The sequence below is a fragment of the Bufo gargarizans genome, chromosome 6, assembly GCF_014858855.1.
Source record: "Bufo gargarizans isolate SCDJY-AF-19 chromosome 6, ASM1485885v1, whole genome shotgun sequence".
NCBI classification, from domain to species: domain Eukaryota; kingdom Metazoa; phylum Chordata; class Amphibia; order Anura; family Bufonidae; genus Bufo; species Bufo gargarizans.
The window spans coordinates 64,705,562-64,728,222 of NC_058085.1; the positions used below are offsets into that span (position 1 = coordinate 64,705,562).

The following is a 22,661-nucleotide window of genomic DNA, read 5'->3' on the forward strand; positions in this document are numbered from 1 at the left end:
TGTTCCGTATACGGTCCGTATAGGGAACCATTCATTTCAATGGTTCCACAAAAAAAATAAAAAATGTGTTCCGTATGCATTCCGTTTCCGTATTTTCGTTCCGTTGAAAGATAGAGCTTGTCCTATATTTGGCCGTAAATCATGGGTCGTGGCTCCATTCAAGTCAATGGGTCCGCAAAAAAAAAAAACGGAACATACGGAAATGCATCCGTATGTCTTCCGTTTCCGTTCCGTTTTTTCTGAACCATCTATTGAATATGTTATGGCCAGACCAATTTTTTCTATGTAATTACTGTATACTGTACATGGCATACGGAAAAAACGGAACAGAAAAACGGAAAGGAAACGGAAACACAACGGAGCTCAAAAACTGAACAACGGATCCGTGAAAAACGGACTGCAAAAAACAATAAAAGCCATACGGTCGTGTGAACTAGGCCTAATAGTTATCGCTTATCATGTGGATAGAGAAAAACATAACGGGAGGGGAGTAAAAACAAAAAAAAAAAGGAAAAATATTAAATGGCTGCGTCAAGAAAGGGGTTAAAAAAATAGCAACAATCCGAGTCCCAGCAAGTCAAGGACTGTTGGTAAGTAGTGATTTAAAGGGGTTGTCCAAGTTATATTTATTGATGACCTATCCTCAGGATAGGTCATCAATATCAGATCGGAGGGGGTCCGACACCCGGCACCCCCCTCCGATCACTGGTTGAAGAGGAGGCGTGCGCCGTGCCGGCGCTACTTCCTCTTCACTGTGTACCTTCTCGCCGTTGCCTCTGCAGCGCTGAGCAGGTGTAATTACACCCAAGCCGTCCCATTCATTTCAATGGTACGGACCGCACGCCTACTCTTCAAACAGCTGATCGGCGGGGGTGCTGGGTGTCGGACCCCCGCCGATCTGATATTGATGAGTTATATCCTGAGGATAGGTCATCAATAAATATAACTTGGACAACCCCTTTAATAGGTTGCTATGGGCTAGGGTTGAGCGAATCGAAGTTAGCGAAGTGGAATGCGATCCGAATGTCAGGAAAAATGCGATTGGTCATGAATCCGAATGTCTTGTCGCTCCGTGGCAACAAATCCATTTTTCCCTGAAATAGCGGTAAAAAAAAAAATATAACATACTCATCTTACCCACTTGATCCCGTGCCAAATCTCGTGTATGCTGATGTGTGATGTCACCACGTCATCACGCGTGGGATTTGGCATGTTTTCTTCAATCAAGATGGCCACGCCATCAAATGGGAGAGGCAAGTATGTATTTTTTATGTTTTTGCCCCTGAAATCGAATTTTTTTAAACTTCGCTCATCAGGGCACTTAATGGGATTCCAGCACATAAGCAATCGGCTCTGGTGTGGGACTGCACTGGTGACATGTTCTTCATGACTGTCTATGACACTGGCCCTTTAAGAGCACTGTTGCCCACGTGACCTCCTCTCCTCCTGCCGATCCCAGCAGCGCTACAGAGACGTTTCACTTTCTGTTTCTTGGTGTCAGCAGCTCGGTTCCTCCCGGTGTCAGTCAGCTGCTCGGTTCCTCCCGGTGTCAGTCAGCAGCTCGGTTCCTCCCGGTGTCAGTCAGCTGCTCGGTTCCTCCCGGTGTCAGTCAGCAGCTCGGTTCCTCCCGGTGTCAGCAGCTCGGTTCCTCCCGGTGTCAGTCAGCAGCTCGGTTCCTCCCGGTGTCAGCAGCATGGAGGCGGACGACCCGGTGTCCCACCTGCGCAACAACCTGAACTGCAGCATCTGCCTGGAGGTGTTCACCAAGCCGCTCTCCCTCCCGTGCGGGCACAGCTTCTGCCAGGAGTGCATCCATGAGCACTGGGACCGGGAGGTCGCCTCGTCCCCCATGTACACCTGCCCCGACTGCCGGCTCTCCTTCCCCCAGCGGCCGGAGCCTCAGAGGAACGTCAGCCTCACCAAGGTGGTGGACGACATAAGGGCGCTGGAGAGGCGCAGTGCCCTGCTGCCCCCCGTGCAGACTGCCAGCGGCGCCCGCGGTGCCGTCCCAGCGCGATGCCAGCGCCACCTGCTGGACGTTACCATGTACTGCTCCTCGGACAGCCGCTGCATCTGCCACAAGTGTATGCTGACAACCTGCAGACACCATGAGGTGCAGGACCTGGAGGAGAGGTGTCAGCAGGAGAAGGTGAGGGCGGACAGCAGCCATAGGCATCATCTCTTTACCAGAAGGTTACAACAGCCTGGGAGAAGCTGTCCTGCACCACCGACTTCATGTACCTGTTAGGCCCCTTGCAGACAAGCGTGTCCAGATTAGGTCTGGATGCGTTCAGTAAAAAATGCGCGATTTCGCAGGCAAAGTCATTCAGTTCAGTTTTTATCCCGCGGATGCAATGCGTTTTATGCGTATACAAACAACCATCCGTGAAAAACGCATCGCTTATAGAACATGCTGCGATTTTCAAGTGATGCGTGAAAACCAACGCACGTGTACACAGCCCCGTCGAAATGAATAGGCGTTTCTATAATGGGTCCGCCCTTTTCCGTTCAGCATATTGCGGAAGGCACATGGGCGGCATCCGTTTTTTGCGGGGACTGCAAAACACGGCATGTTCGTGTGCATGAGCCCTTATCAGTAAGATAAGAACTGAGCTGTAATGAGCGTTTTATAAGGTCAGAGATCAGAAGGCGTCAGCTGAGCTGCCTGATGGAACAGAGTGAAAATTCAGAGCCTGCTACTAGAGAATCTCAAGGCCGCACAGAGAAAGGTGCTAGACGTTTTTAATGATTTGTAGCTCAAAATGAGTGCAAGTGCATCTTACTCTCCCTCGTTTCCCCAATACAGCCGTCTCTGCGGCGGGCTCTTCCATTCGTGTCCCCACCGGAGGTGGCCTCTTCTCTTTCTGTTCCGCTGTATTGATTGTAATGCAGCTGAACGGGAAAAGAAGAGGCCACATCCGGTCGGGACCGGAGAGGAAAAGCCCACAGCGGAGACGGAAGCATCGGGGGAACGAGGGAGGGTAAGTGCTATATAAAAAAGCTTCCCGACACAGGTTAGTTACAACTACTAATTAAAGGACATCTGTCCCCAGATTTGTACCTATGACCTGTTAATGTGCCCTTGCAGGTGAAGGCGTCTTTGTTGGTCCCATGTTCATATGTGCCCGCATTGCTGAGAAAAATGTTTTAATATATGCAAATGAGCCTCTAGGAGCAACAGGGGCGTTACCGTTACACCTAGAGGCTCTGCTCTCTCTGCAACTCCCCTGCATAACGGAAACGGGCCGGATCCATTTTGCAGCCATAGACTTCTATTATGATGGAATGAATAACAGAATGCATTCCGTCATAGAATTGCGTTATGTTCCGTGGTAACAGAATCCATAACGCAATTCCCCTTTTACCAACAAACGAAGTGTGAACGAATTTCGAAATATGAAATTCGCTCATCTCTAGTAATAATAATTAAAGGGACCAATAAGAATACCCTTCTACCTGGGGCATCCTACAGACTGCTGTGTGGTGGTTTTCCCATATAGATCTGGTTTTCATCAGAACAGTGAATACGTCCTTTGTATAAACTTCATGTATAACATTCAATCTTTACTTTATTTTCTCCCCATGCAATAGGCGAAACTTGCAAATGACTTGCCGGCCAGTGAGCGTCAGCAGAAGCACACGGAAGAGGAGCTCATCAAATGGAAGTGTAAGATGGAGAACATCGAGGTAACCTAAGCATGCTGAGGTGTTCACGAGGTCGTATAATACACGTACATGTACATTTTGCTGGCCCGTCATCACTATGGACATCTCTGAGCAGTGCCAAAGGGGGTTCGGGGCTTTCCGTGTTTTCTGAATCATTAGGGGTTGACCTTGTTATCCTCTTAAGTTCCGTATGACCTATAAAAAGACACGTGTGTTATGGTGGCCATACACCGAAGATGAACATCGGCCAAACCCCCAGATTTTGACGGGATCAGCCAACCATTTAGGCCTCTTTCACACGAGCATGACGTATTGGCTCTGGATGCGTTCAGTGAAAGTCGCACCATTTTGCAAGCAAGCTCAGTCAGTTTTGTCTGCGATTGCGTTCAGTTTTTTTCCGCGCGGGTGCAATGCGTTTTTCACACGCGTGATAAGAAACAGAAGGTTTACAAACAACCTCTCTTGGCAACCATCCGTGAAAAAATGCATTGCATCCGCACTTACTTGCGGATGCAATGCGTTTTTCACTGAACACCCATTTACTTCTATGGGGCCAGGGCTGTGTGAAAAAACGCAGAATATAGAACATGCTGCGTTTTTCACGCAACGCAGAACTCTTAAAGCAATGCTGGCTCTACAATGCTATCCAATAACCCTCTATACCCAGTGATTCCATCCAGGAAATGTATACAATGACTCTCTATCCAGGGATTCTATCCAGTGACTCTCTCTATCCAGGGATTCTATCCAGTGACTCTCTCTATCCAGGGATTCTATCCAGTGACTCTCGTTATCCAGGGATTCTATCCAGTGACTCTCGTTATCCAGGGATTCTATCCAGTGACTCTCGTTATCCAGGGATTCTATCCAGTGACTCTCGTTATCCAGGGATTCTATCCAGTGACTCTCGTTATCCAGGGATTCTATCCAGTGACTCTCGTTATCCAGGGATTCTATCCAGTGACTCTCGTTATCCAGGGATTCTATCCAGTGACTCTCGTTATCCAGGGATTCTATCCAGTGACTCTCGTTATCCAGGGATTCTATCCAGTGACTCTCGTTATCCAGGGATTCTATCCAGTGACTCTCGTTATCCAGGGATTCTATCCAGTGACTCTCGTTATCCAGGGATTCTATCCAGTGACTCTCGTTATCCAGGGATTCTATCCAGTGACTCTCGTTATCCAGGGATTCTATCCAGTGACTCTCGTTATCCAGGGATTCTATCCAGTGACTCTCTCTATCCAGGGATTCTATCCAGTGACTCTCTCTATCCAGGGATTCTATCCAGTGACTGTCATGGACGGTGTACAGGAAACAAGGCAAAGCAACATGTATAAACGACTCGCTGGATCCAAAAACTAAGGAACCAAGGGAGACCCCTGCAGAAGACCTGGCACTTTCCCTGGCTGCTCAGCCTATGCAAAGATCCGAAAGGTGGAGGTTTGCATATCCACGAACCTTGACTATAAAGCCCTGAGCACCCTACAACAGTGAGGGGACACGACCACCGGCTCCCTACACAAGATACGGAGGGAGTCAGGGTCACCTGGGATCCAGCAAACAGAAAATAACAGATAAAGGTACAACACTTAGCTTTGAAGCAAACAGGAGGACAGAGTCAGCGTGCACACACACTCCAGGAAGTAGTATAAGCCGCCCAGAAAAGCCTTCTGGGGAAGAATTTAAAGGGAAGCAATTAGTCCAACACATGACAGCTGAGAGAGGCTAACGAGAGGAGGAGCTGAATACCACAACACAGAAACTCAAGGAGGAGGTTCTGAAAGGCCTCTGTCAGAGCTTCTCAGCTGTCTGGTTGTGACAGTACCCCTCCCTCTACGAGTGGACTCCGGACACTCAGAACCCACCTTCTCAGGATGGGACCTATGGAAAGCCCTGATGAGACGAGAGGCCTTAATGTCCGTCACTGGGACCCACATCCTCTCCTCAGGACCATACCCCTCCCACTGAACAAGGTACTGAAGAGAACCGCGGACAAGACGAGAATCCACAATCCTAGAGACCTGAAATTCAAGATTCCCATCAACCATAATCGGAGGAGGAGGCAAAGGCGAGGGTACAATGGGTTGAACATAAGGTTTCAATAAGGACTTATGAAAAACATTATGGATCTTCCAAGTCTGAGGAAGATCAAGACGGTAGGCAACAGGATTGATGACAGACAGGATTTTGTAAGGCCCAATAAACCTAGGACCCAACTTCCAGGAGGGAACCTTCAATTTGATATTCTTGGTAGACAACCACACCAGATCACCAACATTCAGGTCCGGACCAAGCACACGTCTCTTATCAGCCACACGCTTATATCTCTCACTCATGCGCTTTAGATTATCTTGAATCTTTTGCCAAATAGATGACAAAGACGAGGAGAATCTGTCCTCATCAGGTAAACCAGAAGACCCCTCTCCCGAGAAAGTCCCAAACTGTGGATGAAACCCATATGCACCAAAAAATGGTGACTTATCAGAGGACTCCTGACGACGGTTATTTAAAGCAAACTCAGCAAGGGACAAAAAAGAACACCAATCCTCTTGATTCTCCGCCACAAAACAACGCAGATATGTCTCCATATTCTGATTGACGCGCTCTGTCTGGCCATTCGACTGCGGGTGGAAAGCAGAAGAGAATGACAACCGAACCCCCAAGCGAGAACAGAAAGCCTTCCAGAATCTGGAAACAAACTGCGTGCCCCTATCAGAGACTATGTCTGAAGGAATACCGTGCAATTTGACAATGTGATCAACAAATGCCTGCGCCAGCGTCTTAGCATTGGGCAAACCAGGAAAAGGGATGAAATGCACCATTTTGCTAAAACGGTCCACCACCACCAGAATCACAGTCTTCCCCGAGGAACGAGGCAGGTCCGTTATGAAGTCCATGGACAGATGTGTCCAAGGACGGGAAGGAATGGGTAAGGGAAGGAGAGGACCTGATGGCCGTGAATGAGGGACTTTGGCACGAGCGCAAGTCTCGCAGGCTGCCACAAAACCCGATGAGATCCAGTGTGGCTCTTACCCCCGGGTGCCCAGCAAGGACCGTATCGTGGTGTTCTTTAAAAATCTTGTGTCTTAAAGCGAGAGGCACAAACAACCTCCCAGGAGGACAAAGATCAGGAGCCTCTGACTGGGCTGCCTGCACCTCTGCCTCCAATTCAGGAAACAGAGCAGAGACCACCACACCTTCAGCCAAAATGGGACCCGGGTCTTCAAAACTCCCGCCTCCCGGAAAACAACGTGACAGGGCATCTGCCTTCACATTCTTAACTCCAGGGCGGAACGTGACAACAAAATTAAACCTAGAAAAGAACAAAGACCATCTGGCCTGTCTCGGGTTCAGACGCTTGGCTGACTCCAAGTAGGCCAGATTTTTATGGTCAGTAAATACGGTAATAGGGTGTCTGGCTCCCTCTAGCCAATGGCGCCATTCCTCAAAAGCCAACTTGATGGCCAACAATTCCCTATCTCCCACATCGTAATTTCTCTCTGCGGAGGAGAGTTTTCTTGAGAAAAAGGCACACGGTCGCCAATTGGCAGGAGAGGAACCCTGAGACAAGACTGCCCCCACACCCACCTCAGAAGCATCAACCTCAACTATGAAGGGTAAAGAAACATCAGGTTGCACCAAGATCGGAGCAGAAGCAAAACTCTCCTTGATATCAGAAAAAGCCTTACGCGCCTCTACTGACCAAGAAGAAAAATCTACCCCCTTTCTGGTCATATCAGTGAGTGGTTTAACAATAGAAGAATAATTCAAAATGAACTTCCTGTAATAATTGGCAAAGCCCAAAAAACGCATCAGCGCCTTTTGATTCTCAGGAAGCTCCCACTCAAGCACAGCGCGGACCTTCTCGGGGTCCATGCGAAAACCAGAAGCGGAGAGAAGAAACCCCAGAAATTGAATTTCTGGAACCGCAAACACACATTTTTCCAGTTTTGCATATAATTTATTCTCCCGCAGGATGAGCAAGACCTGACTTAAATGTTCCTTATGAGTTTTGAAATCGGGAGAAAAAATCTAAATGTCATCCAAATACACCAATACAAATTTTCCCATCAAATAATAAAAAATGCTGTTCACGAAATGCTGAAAAACGGCTGGGGCATTCATCAAAGCAAAAGGCATAACCAAATTTTCAAAATGGCCCTCAGGGTTATTGAAGGCCATCTTCCATTCGTCCCCTTCTCTGACCCTGACCAGGTTGTATGCCCCTCTTAAATCTAATTTGGAAAAGACTTTAGCCCCAACAACCTGGTTAAATAGGTCCGGGATCAGAGGAAGCGGATAAGGGTCACGAATTGTGATATTGTTCAGCTCCCTGAAATCCAGACATGGTCTTAAAGAACCATCTTTTTTCTTAACAAAGAAAAAACCAGCGGCAACAGGTGACTTCGAGGGTCGTATGTGTCCCTTTCTCAGACTCTCAGAGATATAAGCACGCATAGCATAGGTTGGGAAAGATTGTATAAACGAGATTTAGGCAGCTTGGCGTCTGGGATGAGATTAATAGGGCAATCGTACTCCCTGTGCGGGGGCAAATCCTGAACTCCACTCTCAGAGAAGACATCCGAAAATTCAGAGAGAAAAGATGGTACAGTCTTAGTAGCAACCTCAGAAACAGATGTCATGAGGCAATTCTCTCTGCAAAAGTCACTCCAACCATTTATTTGCCTCGCTTGCCAATCAATGGTGGGGTTATGCTTAGTGAGCCAGGGCAGCCCCAACACCAGAGGGGTGGGTAAACCGCTAAGGACGAAACATGACACATCCTCAACATGAGCATCACTCACAATTAAACGGATATTGTGAACTATGCCCTTTAATGATTTTTGAGAAAGTGGAGCGGAATCGATAGCAAAAACAGGAATATCCTTTCCCAAAGTGCGCACCTGGAAACCATGAGTTATCGCAAATTGATTATCAATGAGATTAACCGCTGCTCCACTATCCACAAAAAATGTTCTTGCTCTCTAGCGCCACCCTAGCCGGCAGGACAAAACGGGAACTACAAGCAAATGGAAAACCTTCAATTTCTGCCTCAACCCTGCCAATAGTAACAGACGGAACATTTTTAAAAGATTTTTTCCTGTTAGTTTCTTTATTACTCCCAGAAAACTGCCTGAATCTCCTAGAGGGACAAATATTTGCCAAATGATTTATACCTCCACAACAAAAACAAACCCTCCCATGCGAGCTGAATCTTCTATTGTCAGAAGCAATCAACCCCAGCTGCATGGGCTCCTGCTCAGAAGGGGCTGACGGCGACTGAGACCCCTGCGCACAGAACAGGACCGCTGCACTGTCCTGGGACTGAGTATGACAGGAAGGGGACATCTCTCCTCTCTCTCTAAGACGCCTGTCAATACGAACGGCCTGAGACATAGCAGAGTCCAAAGAAATAGGCCTCTCATGAAAGGCAAATGCATCTTTCAATCCCTCTGAAAGACCATGGCAAAATTGACTTCGGAGCGCAGCATCATTCCAACCAGTATCAACTGCCCATCTCCGAAATTCTGAGCAGTATATTTCTGCGGATTGTTTACCCTGGCATAATAGACGTAGTTTAGACTCAGCCAGAGCAATACGATCCGGATCATCAAATATCTGACCCAGGGCTAAAAATAATTCATCCACTGAACGGAGAGGCCGTGCCCCCTCCGGCAGCGAAAAGGCCCAGGACTGAGCGTTACCTCTGAGCAGCGATATAATGATCCCCACCCTCCGTTCCTCATCACCAGAGGAGTGGGGAAGAAGGCGAAAATGGAGTTTGCAAGCCTCTCTAAAACGCACAATTCTCACTACCCCCGGAGAACGTATCCGGGAGCGAGATCTTAGGCTCAGAACAAACTCCATGAACGCAAGCTGAACCGGTCACTTGAAGCTGAGAAAAAGTCTTACGGAGATCAGCTAGCTCCAATGAAAGACCCTGGAAGCGTTCAGCCAAAAGTGAAACCGGATCCATGCTTGAGACGGTTATGGCGGCTTATAATGTCACGGACGGTGTACAGGAAACAAGGCAAAGCAACATGTATAAACGACTCGCTGGATCCAAAAACTAAGGAACCAAGGGAGACCCCTGCAGAAGACCTGGCACTTTCCCTGGCTGCTCAGCCTATGCAAAGATCCGAAAGGTGGAGGTTTGCATATCCACGAACCTTGACTATAAAGCCCTGAGCACCCTACAATAGTGAGGGGACACGACCACCGGCTCCCTACACAAGATACGGAGGGAGTCAGGGTCACCTGGGATCCAGCAAACAGAAAATAACAGATAAAGGTACAACACTTAGCTTTGAAGCAAACAGGAGGACAGAGTCAGCGTGCACACACACTCCAGGAAGTAGTATAAGCCGCCCAGAAAAGCCTTCTGGGGAAGAATTTAAAGGGAAGCAATTAGTCCAACACATGACAGCTGAGAGAGGCTAACGAGAGGAGGAGCTGAATACCACAACACAGAAACTCAAGGAGGAGGTTCTGAAAGGCCTCTGTCAGAGCTTCTCAGCTGTCTGGTTGTGACAGTGACTCTCTCTATCCAGGGATTCTATCCAGTGACTCTCTCTATCCAGGGATTCTATCCAGTGACTCTCTCTATCCAGGGATTCTATCCAGTGACTCTCTCTATCCAGGAATTCTATCCAGTGACTCTCTCTATCCAGGGATTCTATCCAGTTACTCTCTCTATCCAGGGATTATACCCAATGACTCTCTCCATCCATGTTCTTGTTTTGTACCATCATCGGGTACCTCTAGTAGTCGCCTACAACCCAAATCTGGAAATTCTAAGAAGGGTTGCTTGGAGACTACATCCAATACTACAAAAAGATTGCCGTTTGAAATCCATATTTCCGGACCCCCCACTCCTGTGCTACAGACAGCCCCCTAATCTCAAAAACACCATTGTCAGAAGCTCACTGTCCTCTCCAACAACAACAGGAGCATTCCCCTGCAAACAGACCAGATGTATAACCTGTCCATACATAATGACCACTGACGAGATGAAGGTCCCCAATACACATCAGGACTACAAAATCCCAGGTACGTTCACCTGCACCACGGCAAATTTGGCCTACCTGATTACAGGTGAAACACCAAAAATTACAATATCGTGCAAAAGTCCATTTATTTCAGTAATGCAAATTAAAAGGAATTGAATTAATGCAGCTTAAAATTAGAATTGAGTGAAAAGATTCAATATTCTAGGCTCAAAGTGTCACACTCTAGTCAGCTAATTACTCCATACCCCCTGAGCAAAGGGGACCTGAGATTGTGACTTTGGGGTTTCATAAGCTGTAAGCCATAATCATCCAAACTATAACAAATAAAGGCTTGAAATATCTCACTTTGCATGTAATCAGTCTCATATGTTAGTTTCACCTTTTAAGTTGCATTACTTTGCACGATATTCTCGTTTTTCGAGTTTGACCTGTATATGTACCAAATGTTTGCCTGTAACTAAACACTTTTGCAGCCATGACCACAACATCACAGACATGAAAGTATTGATATTAAGGGGGAATTGCAAATCGCAGAGGGACAGGAGGAGAATCTGGGACTACAAGTGGATGATGACCTTTGACACACTTAGATCAGGAATTAATGTGTCGCCTACATCTCTTAAGGAATGTGGCTCTCAGATCTCTTTGGTTCATCACATTCATGGACAGAACATCCATTAGAGGACAATAAAACGTTTACACTTCTTATCTATAATCCTCATGTAGAATTGCTCCAACAATTTACTGTCACAACCGTTTGTTTCCTCCTCCACTCATACTGATCTGCTTCACATCGCTTGTCTCATCTACCGCATTACTCCTATGTACTTTGGTGTATAAGTTTGTGAATCTTCAGACACTGTCTTAAGAAACGCCTGAAGAAGAGGCCCAAGTAGCCTCAAAAGCTTGCAATTTAGTTATCATCTTTTCAGCTAGTCATTAAAAGGTATCAACCACTGAGGAATCTCAATCTTTTTTTCATCTCTCCATCCAGGGATTATATCCAATGACTCTCTATACCCAGTGATTCTATCCAATGACTCTCTATACCCAGTGATTCCTTCCAGGGATTCTATCCAATGACTCTCTATACCCAGTGATTCTATCCAATGTCTCTCTATACCCAGTGATTCCTTCCAGGGATTCTATCCAATGACTCTCTATACCCAGTGATTCAATCCAATGACTCTCTATACCCAGTGATTCTATCCAATGACTCTCTATACCCAGTGATTTCATCCAGTGATTCTATCCAATTACTCTCTATACCCAGTGATTCCATCCAGTAATTCTATCCAATGACCCTCTATACCCAGGGATTCTATCCAATTACTCTCTATACCCAGTGATTACATCCAGGGATTCTATCCAATGACCATCTATACCCAGTGATTCCATCCAGTGATTCTATCCAATGACCCTCTATACCCAGTGATTCTATCCAGTGATTCTATCCAATGACCCTCTATACCCAGTGATTCCATCCAGTGATTCTATCCAATGACTCTCTATACCCAGGGATTCTATCCAATTACTCTCTATACTCAGTGATTACATCCAGGGATTCTATCCAATGACCCTCTATACCCAGTGATTCTATCCAATGACCCTCTATACCCAGTGATTCCATCCAGTGATTCTATCCAATGACCCTCTATACCCAGTGATTCCATTCAGTGATTCTATCCAATGACCCTCTATACCCAGTGATTCCATCCAGTGATTCTAACCAATGACCCTCTATACCCAGTGATTCCATCCAGTGATTCTATCCAATGACCCTCTATACCCAGTGATTCCATACAGTGATTCTATCCAATGACTCTCTATACCCAGTGATTCGATCCAGTGATTCCATCCAATGACTCTCTATACCCAGTGATTCCATCCACGGATTATATCCAATGACTCTCTATACCCAGTGATTCCATCCAGTGATTCTTTCCAATGACTTTCTATCCAGAGATTACCCTATCTATCCAATGACTCTCTATCCAGTGAGTCTCTCCAATGAATCTCTATATCCAATGACTCTCTCTATCCAGTGTTTTTTTTAAAATTCTACTCAGTTATTCTATCCAGTAACTCTCTATCCAATAAATGATTCTATCCAATGACTCTCTCTAGCCAGTTATTCTATTCATTGACTCTCTATCCAGTGACTCTGTCCAATGACTCTCTATATCCAGTGAATCTATCCAATCCATCTCTCTCTCTAGGAGTTTCATGAAAAGACGATGTCTGGAATAAGGAACAAATTTGATCAAGTGCGTAAGACATTGGATGAAATTCAGGTCCTTGTTGAAGAGTCTGTTATCTGTGAAAAGACTGCGGCGCTGGCACAAGCAGCTGAACATGTAGGGCATCTAGAGCGCCATCTGCAGGACCTAGAGAAACATCACAAGGAAGCAGAAGTGCTGCTAAGGAATGACAGGGTTGCATTTCTTGAGGTAATGAGATTATTTGCTGAATCCAAGGGTCTTGAAATGACGTTTTGAACTGATAGAAATGTATTTAGTCTGATGTCAGCACCATAAATTCCTACAGTCATATTACAAGGTGACATGGAGCGTTAGTGTCCTTACCCAGTCTAGAAATCGCCCTCGGTGGCTCTCAAGCTGCTGGCAGCTCCACATACGACTGTGCTCTAGAGACACGGGATATTATAGCATTACCAGTTTCAAAACCATATCACAGGCGTCACCACTGCGGTCATGTCCGTTTTAGTAAATACTTGTTTTCTATGAAATAACAATTCTGGATCATATTGTATTAAAACTTTGTGTTGTACTGCCCCTCTGTTTTTCCTCCCAGATATTTAGGGTGTTACCATTCCTCCTTTTCAAAGGGGTGTGTCCTTACACAGCGTTAGCACTTACTGGTCTGCCCCCATTGGTAACCGTTCTCAGTTTGGTCATAAATTTCTAGGAGGAATAACAGAGGAACACCTTTCTAAGAAAAGATGCTCTATATCTGCCTAACGACATTGTGGATAAAGCAGTAACCAGCACTGATGGGTGTTATTGGACGTCTGCACACTCCAGTAAATGGCATGGACAGGCACAGCTGGGGACGACAGACTGGTATTAGGCTCATGTTCACATCTGCACTCAGTCCATCAAGGTTTCCAGTACTTCTAATGGTAAGAATAGTGTAGTATAAGGGATGGACCCTAGGCAGGACCCCCAACTCACCCTAGTTTGGGCCATTAGGTGTTGTTTGGATCTGCTTTATGATCTATCCAGTGCAGCATCATTGCTGAACCGCAAAGCAGATGTGAACGGAGCAAATGCACATTATGTACAGTCGTGGCCAAAAGTTTTGAGAATTACATAAATATTGGAAATTGGAAAAGTTGCTGCTTAAGTTTTTATAATAGAAATTTGCATATACTCCAGAATGTTATGAAGAGTGATCAGATAAATTGCATAGTCCTTCTTTGCCATGAAAATTAATTTGATCCCCCAAAAAACTTTCCACTGCATTTCATTGCTGTCATTAAAGGACCTGCTGAGATCATTTCAGTAATCGTCTTGTTAACTCAGGTGAGAATGTTGACGAGCACAAGGCTGGAGATCATTATGTCAGGCTGATTGGGTTAAAATGGCAGACTTGACCTGTTAAAAGGAGGGTGATGCTTGAAATCATTGTTCTTCCATTGTTAACCATGGTGACCTGCAAAGAAACGCTTGCAGCCTTCATTGCGTTGCATAAAAATGGCTTCACAGGCAAGGATATTGTGGCTACTAAGATTGCACCTCAATCAACAATTTATAGGATCATCAAGAACTTCAAGGAAAGAGGTTCAATTATTGTTAAGAAGGCTTCAGGGCGTCCAAGAAAGTCCAGCAAGCGGCAGGATCGTCTCCTAAAGAGGATTCAGCTGCGGGATCGGAGTGCCACCAATGCAGAGCTTGCTCAGGAATGGCAGCAGGCAGGTGTGAGCGCATCTGCACGCACAGTGAGGCAAAGACTTTTGGAAGATGGCCTGGTGTCAAGAAGGGCAGCAAAGAAGCCACTTCTGTCCCAAAAAAAAACATCACGGACAGATTGATCTTCTGCAGAAAATATGGTGAATGAACTGCTGAGGACTGGGGCAAAGTCATATTCTCCGATGAAGCCTCTTTCCGATTGTTTGGGGCTTCAGGAAAAAGGCTTGTCTGGAGAAGAAAAGGTGAGCGCTACCATCAGTCCTGTGTCATGCCAACAGTAAAGCATCCTGAGACCATTCATGTGTGGGGTTGCTTCTCATCCAAGAGAGTGGGCTCACTCACAATTTTGCCCAAAAACACAGCCATGAATAAAGAATGGTACCAAAACACCCTCCAACAGCAACTTCTTCCAACAATCCAACAACAGTTTGGTGAAGAACAATGCATTTTCCAGCACGATGGAGCACCGTGGCTCGGGGACCAAAACGTTGACATTTTGGGTCCATGGCCTGGGAACTCCCCAGATCTTAATCCCATTGAGAACTTGTGGTCAATCCTCAAGAGGCGGGTGGACAAACAAAAGCCCACTCATTTTGACAAACTCAAAGAAGTGATTATGAAAGAATGGGTTGCTATCAATCAGGAATTGGCCCAGAAGTTGATTGAGAGCATGCCCAGTCGAATTGGAGAGGTCCTGAAAAAGAAGGGCCAACACTGCAAATACTGACTCTTTGCATAAATGTCATGTAATTGTCGATAAAAGCCTTTGAAACGTATGAAGTGCGTGTAATTATATTTCACTACATCACAGAAACAACTGAAACAATGATCTAAAAGCAGTTTAGCAGCAAACTTTGTGAAAACTAATATTTGTGTCATTCTCAAAACTTTTGGCCACGACTGTATATGTCGTGTAGGATAAAAATACACAATATGGAATTTTTAATCAATAATAATAATCCTTATTTATATAGTGCCAACATATTCCACAGCGCTTTACAATCAGGGGGTTCAAGTACAGAGTCATAAATTGCATAGCAGCAAACAAATAAAACAAGAGGAAGAGGGCCCTGCTCGCAAGAGCTTACAATCTATAAGGAGATGGGGTGACGCAGAAGGTAACAAGTGCTTGATTTCAGGTTCAGAATAATGATTGAAGGGGGGGGGGGGGAGAAGGGTTAGATCAGGGGATGGGATAGGCTAACCTAAAAATGTGTTTTTAGGGCGCACCTAAAGCTATGGATGTTATGGATTAATCTGATTGCTTGGGTAGGACATTCCAGAGAACTGGTGCAGCTCTGGAGAAGTCTTGGAGATGGGAGTGAGAGTTTCGGATTATGGTGGACGTCAGTCGTAAGTCATTAGCTGAACGGAAAGCACGGGTAGGGTGGTAAACGGAGATGTAGGAGTGCAGCACTGTGGAGAGCTTTGTGGGTGAGAACAAGCTGTTTAAATTGAATCATGTACTGTACGGGCAACTAGTGCAATGACTGGCACAGAGTGGAGGCATCGGAGTAGCAGGTGGACGATGGGTGACCCTGGTGACTGCGTTCAGGTTAGATTGGAGTGGGGAAAGTCTGGTGAGGGAGGGGCCAATTAGTAATGAGTTACAGTAATCCAGATGGGCATGGATCAGGGCAACAATGAGTTTTTGTTTTCACAGTAAGAAAGGGCCAGAGAGATGTCTCGGCGAGAGAATGAGTATAGGGGATGAAGGAAAGATCAGTGTCAAACATAGCACCGAGGCATCCACCAGACAACACTGGCATTTTCCATTAGAACAGTTTATACACGTATCGCCCAGATGTGGACCAGAGGGGCTCTCGTTTGGCCTCCATCAGGTGAATATGGGCATATGCTGAGCATGCACAAATGTTACATATGATTCATCCTGTACGCTCAGCACTATACATGGGACTCTCCATGTCACTTTTGCAGGGTCTTCCTCAACTTATGCCCGTCGGGGCCACTCCAAGATCCCCAAACGTTCAGCTCAGTGGAAACCTGCAGATGGAGGTCGTGACTAGGATCCTACCTGAAGTCACCAAGCTGCTCCAAATGGACCTACCTCAGTTGTTACACCCAGAGAAACCAGTAGATAAACGTAGAGGTTGGTACGAGGCCGATATACTGGAAGACCTACGCGCCGTGTGATAACAGATAACACGTGGCTCTCACTCTCCTCTGCAGAGACCTCAGGATCTCCATCTGGCATTGCTGTAAATGACGCCTGTTGTGTAGAAGGGACCTCACCGGCAACTCCACGCAGAGAACCTGCAAGAATCAGTGCCCTCAGAGCACAACTCTGTAAAGGTAATGTCATTTTTGGTAGGCCAGTGTGAAACCGATTGGATTGTTTATTACCACTATCAATTACTTTGGTCAGTCTTCCTGTGTGCATCTTTTCTTATAGTGCAGTTCCCCTGTTATTCCTCCTAAAAATTAGGAACAAATGAACAATTGGGTATCACGCTCCCCCTTGACAAATGGGCGTGTCCCTACACAATTTGACAATGTTTCAATGGACAATGTTAGTGTACAAGGACACACCCGCAACTGGTAACGCCCATTAGTCAGGTTATTCATACAGTTCTACGAGGAATAACGGAGTAACAACACACCATAGAGTTATTACCAAAGTTGGTATTACATGAGGAATAATACTGAAACGGCCAAGCCTGGAGAGGTGACGGGTATCCTTTCACGGCTTTTGACAGGGGAGATATTACTGTTTTCATTTGTAATAAAACTTGTGAATTAAAGATCTGGGAAGGATAACCCCTTTCTTGGCGGAGGACTCGCTGGCAATGAGCTAGTCACAGCAGGCCCGGCAGCTCCTTCCCACAGCAGTCAGCTAATATGAGCGAGGAAAGCTGTAGGTGGCTGCAGGAGAAATGTCCTCCGGGATCTGGGAGCCGCCCTCTATAAATTGACTATTAAAGGGGCTGTGCCATGAATGATGTAAAAAAAAAAATGAAAATTAGACATCCTATAGTACATCCCCTGCATAGGTCATTAGTATCTGATTGGTGGGCGTCTGACACCTGGTACAATGGACGGACTGACCATAAACCCTACAGGGAAATTTTAATGGTGGGCTGATGCCCTGGGGGCCGCCCGAGCCCTCCTCACAGCCACCGGACAAGTTCATAATGATCTGATGCTTTCAGCATTAGTTAGTGATGGGAGCATCAGGTACTTTTGCACCTGGCCAATGCCCGCAGGTGCCCTCTTGAATTCAACTGTATAGCCGTCCTCAGGATGACGATACAGTTTCATACTGTGGCGAGGGCAGCAGTATATTGTGCTGCACTGTGGTATTTGTTTCTGCTGCGGCATTATATTGTGTTGTATTTTGTGCTGCTCTTCTGTCATTTTGGACCCGCCTACAACTTGGGCCACTTTTTTTCCCAGGTTTATTCCAGGGCGACTTTAAGTTCCCAGTGTACCCCTGCCGATCACCTGTTTTAGAAGGCACCAGCACTTGCAGTAGTGCTGCGGCCTTCTCGCAGCTTTCTCTTGTCCATGTGATGTCACATTCTTCAGTCACGTGGCCTAGGACCCGCTCAGCATGAAGTGAATGAGGCGGAGCTGTGATACCAAGCACAGCCGCTATACAATGTACGGCGCTGTGCTTGGTGAGCTGGGGTGCTACTGCGAGCGCCGGTGCCTTCTCTTACAGCTGATTGGTGGGGGTCCCGGCTGTCGGACCCCCACAGATCAGATACTAATGACCAAGCCAGAGGATAGCAATCCGATTGTACAGCATATCCTCAAAATACGTCATTTTTTTTATTTTTTTTTGTGTGAAGGGAATACCCCTTTCATCTGTAGTCCAGCCAGGGACCTCTTACCAGTTACAAGTGACCCATATCACCAGCACTTGGTTCTGACACGTACTCGGTTTGATCCACAGATTACCGGAACCTGCAGTTTGACCCTGAGACCGCCAACAAGCATCTGGAGATATCCCATGGGAACTGTAAAGCCACTCACAGATCACGGAGGAATGGCGTGCCCGACTCCCCGAACAGATTTCAGAAATGGCAGGTGATGTGCACTGAAGGTTTTTCTGAGGGAAGTCACTACTGGGAGGTCATTATATCCACCCTCTTCGTGGATATAGGAGTAGCATTGGGCTCCTTGAAACGTACCAACGAACAGGAAAGTACCATCGGAAAGAACAGTTCTTCGTGGAGCCTGCAGCTGCGCAGCATGCACCACTCCGCCTGGCACAACAGCCAGGAGACGAAGCTTCAGCCAACTAACTTCACACAGATTGGCATTTATCTTGATGTAACGGGTGGCACACTCGCTTTCTACGGCGTTAAGGATGGTAGCATGCGCCTCCTGCATTCTTGTTCCTGCCACTTCTCTGAGACGGTGTTCCCAGTGTTTTGGATTGGAGAAGATGCACAGGTCACCATCTGCACTATACCGAACACCGCGATGGAGGCCGAGACAGAAGATCAGAATATCGGAATCTCATGATCCATCCATTTATTGCCCTGCAGTGTTAGTATTGTGGAATTAAAGGGGTTGTCTCATGGAGGGGGGTCCTGAGCTGAGGATCACTTACAAAACCCGTCCAGGCATTATAGGGTTGGCTGTTTATTTGAATCGCCATCGTGTAGGGCTGCAGTAAATGATTATTTTAGTAATCGAGTATTCTACCAATTATTTTTTACGATTAATCGAATAACTAATAAGAAAAAATGAATTAATAGACTGTTTTCCTTTATAAAAACTTATCAGACCCCTGCCATCAGTCCCCAACACCCTTCTTTCCCCCCAGTGCCATCGGCGATCTCCCCCCACCCCGGTGCCATCGGAGCTCTCCCCCACCCCGGTGCCATCAGCTCCACTGTCCCCAAGTGCCATCGGCGCTCTCCCCCAGCTCTGTCCTGTACCTCCAAGTGTTAATGTATCAATGTCCTGTCACCCAGTGTCATTACTCTGTCACCCCAATAGTCAGCATGTCCTTTTCTGCCCCTCCAAGTGTCTGTAATGTTATTACCTTGTACCCCGATGTGCGTTATTAAAGATCTGAGATATGCCATTTGGCAGGGGCCCCACAGAAGTGAGTGCAGGGGCCCTGGGGGGCAGAGAACTGTAAATACAATCCAGGAGTGCAGTTTACGTCTCATAACTGCGCTTATCCTCCGCGGTTTTTAATGCTTGTCAGGACTATTTATCCAGCGGCTGTTTTTTATACATGATTATGGGGAAAGCCATCTTGTCCAATCTGTTGCTGCTCTAAACCAGAAGGACATAGAAAACGTTATTCAGAAAATAACTTCTTGACTTCTGTGGGAGAGGGCATGCTTCATGTTGTGGGCATGCTTTGTGACCTGTGCAGAGGTTAGCATGCGAGGAAAGGGAGAAGATGATCTGTGTCCTTCTATTGTCCATGTGATTTGCCTCCAGTTATAGCAGGCATGCTCAACCTGCGGCCCTCCAGCTGTTGCAAAACTACAACTCCCATCATTCCCTGACAGCCTACAACTATCATCCTACAGAAGGGCATTGTGGGAGTTGTAGTTTTACAACAGCGGGAGGGCCGCAGGTTGAGCATCCCTGAGTTATAGGCTAGGACAAGGTTCAGCAACATCCGGCACTCCAGCTGTTGTAAAACTACAACTCGCAGCGTGCTTCTATTCACTTCTATGGGAGTTCTGAGAACAGCCAAGCAAGTGTGAATGCTGGGAGTCATAGGTTGCTGATCCCTGGGCTAGGATTACACAGAGCGAGTGGTGCACCTTTATTAAAGTGCACACAAGGATGGAAGAAGGAATCGGCGTATCTGCTGCAATGCGCCCAAAAGACACCCCAATAGGAACAATGCAACCACGGCTACAGCTGCTAACAGGATCGTGTGGTGCTCAGCAAGGGAGCTCAAGCAGACTCTTTGTGAAGGTAAAGTGGTAGGTAGAAAAGATCGTAGCACTTCAATGCTTTATCCATTCATGTAACATGAAGGTTGGCAGGCTGGGGAGCGGGTATGCCCTTCACTGCTGGTCGGCGGTGACGGACGTTTTGTCCATATAATTGCGGAGGTCATATACAAAGTTAAACATTTTATTACTTGCCGTACGTCTTTTGTGGTTTATGTCATTATTTGTACATGTCAGATGTTCTATATTGGAAAAACTATAAGACCTCTTTTTGAGCGGGTGCGAGAGCACCTGGGCTCCATTAGAACGGGATGGGGGTCTCCCCGCCTAGTTGAACATGTCCGTGTGGTCCATGGCAGTGATCCGTTGTGCCTCTCTTTTGCAGGCATTGAGGCTGTGGGGCCCATCCCTAGGGGTGGCGACCGGCACCGCCTCTTGCTGCAGCGGGAGGCACGTTGGAGCATCAGAACCAAGGCCATGGGCCCGCATGGCCTTAATGACAAAAATGACATGGCCGTGTTTCTCTGAACACATCCTGTATGCCTTTACACGTACAAACTTACCTTCTATTTATGTCCTGTTCCCTCTTGCATCCCTATCTTTAGCTTTCTTCTTTTTTGCTTATATACCATTCATTTCAATGGGTCTGCAAAAAAAACCTAGTTACTCCGTGTTTATTCTGTTTCCGTATGTCCATTCTGCAAAAAAGTAGAACATGTCCCATTATTGTCCTCATTACGGACAAGGATAGGACTGTTCTATTAGGGGCCAGCTGTTCCGTTCTGCAAAATACAGAATGCACACTGACGTCATCCGTATTTATTGCAGACCGCAAAATACATACAGTCGTGTGCATGAGCCCTAACTCTATACAAGGCTTCCAGGATGATCACTAGTATATTCCAATGCCGGCCTGCAGGTGGCAGCACTGCATTGGAATATACTGAATCCTGTATTCTGTAATGCATAGATATACAATACAGAATACAAGAAGCAATATCATACAAAAAAAATAAAAATTACATCACCCCTCTATCTCTAATTCACTTGAATACGATAATCTTGTAGACGTACTACTCAAAAATTATTATTTACTGCCTATCTAAAGTACGTTAAAAACACTTTATTTGATAATGTTAAAAATAATAAATCTCCACATGAATAGGCTGATAAGGTGAACTGGAATTTTTCAGACTATTTATATGCTGGTTCCTAGTAACATCCTACCACAAAGACTCCTTTATATTTAGGAGTGTATGGATAATGGGGTAAATCCTCTGGTAATCTCACATATTTTTGCACTACATATACCAGGCTGTAAACCCTATAGTAAGTGCTGTATAGGGTCTCACACTTAGCGGATTAATCCCTAATAGGCTCAATATGAAAGCGAGAGTCAGTCTGCACGTTTTCTTGTACTGCAGTCTAATGCTTGACGCGTTTCCCTATCCGACTATTGTCGGTATTTCATCAGGAGCATTAAACCTAGTGCTTGGCCAATGTCATGTATTGCAACCCTGGTGGTGGGTATGCAATGATTTTGCCAGGCACTTTTCGGTCTGCTAACTAGAGAGACGCTGCACGCTTCTGATATGCGAGCCTCCCGGCATTGTAGTGGCCGTAGCGCGCGAGAGATGTGTTCTGTTTAAATGGAGAAAACTCCCCTTTTCCTGCCAAGCCTCTAGCAGGCATCCAATAGGTGCACGATCGCTACATGACCGCGCCTGCTACCGTCATCCTCACCAGGGGACGGACAGCCCATTGCACAGTCATCTGCGTCGACTCCGCCTGCTCCTCACATTATTCGTCGCTATGACAAGGGGGAGTGAAAGTTTGTGACATTTGCTTGAGTCACCATCTAGGCGAGGACATATAGTCCATGGAATAGCTTAATGGTAAGGTAACACCAGTGTGTAAATAATCGGAACGAAATATTTACTGTCATACGTGGTTAACAGGATGAAGGCAGAGACGATCCCTCCTGCCTGAAACAGAGAAGATAGATATATATATATATATATATCTATCAAAGAAAATCCGCAGCACTCCTTGAAATATAAAATGTGCTCTTTATTCACACATATCAAATGTTGACAACGTTTCTCAAGTCAGGTTCTGTGAGAGAACCGAAACGTTGTCAACATTTGATATGTGTG

General features: G+C 46.2%; 2 protein-coding genes across 6 annotated transcripts in view; one reads left to right on the plus strand and one right to left on the minus strand.

Moving 5' to 3' along the window:
* LOC122940917 (glutamine-rich protein 2-like) overlaps nt 1–22,661 on the minus strand; it is a 72,920-nt gene that overhangs the window by 44,416 nt on the left and 5,843 nt on the right. Inside the window, exon 1 of one of the 5 annotated variants that reach the window (XM_044297843.1) lies at nt 21,069–21,132. The exons of 1 other annotated variant lie outside the window; for it this stretch is intronic. The gene's annotated coding sequence lies outside the window, so the exon portion shown is untranslated. Of the gene's footprint in view, nt 1–1,128; nt 1,266–21,068; nt 21,133–22,661 lie in introns of those variants that run through there. 3 more of the 5 variants (XM_044297844.1, XM_044297841.1, XM_044297842.1) reach the window with 3 other exon arrangements.
* LOC122940918 (tripartite motif-containing protein 65-like) lies at nt 1,443–21,191 on the plus strand. The gene is made up of 6 exons (XM_044297846.1): nt 1,443–2,149; nt 3,592–3,687; nt 12,899–13,129; nt 16,550–16,721; nt 16,802–16,924; nt 18,528–21,191. The coding sequence occupies exons 1-6, from the start codon at nt 1,694–1,696 to the stop codon at nt 19,100–19,102; spliced, it is 1,653 nt and encodes a 550-aa protein (XP_044153781.1). The 5' UTR covers nt 1,443–1,693; the 3' UTR covers nt 19,103–21,191.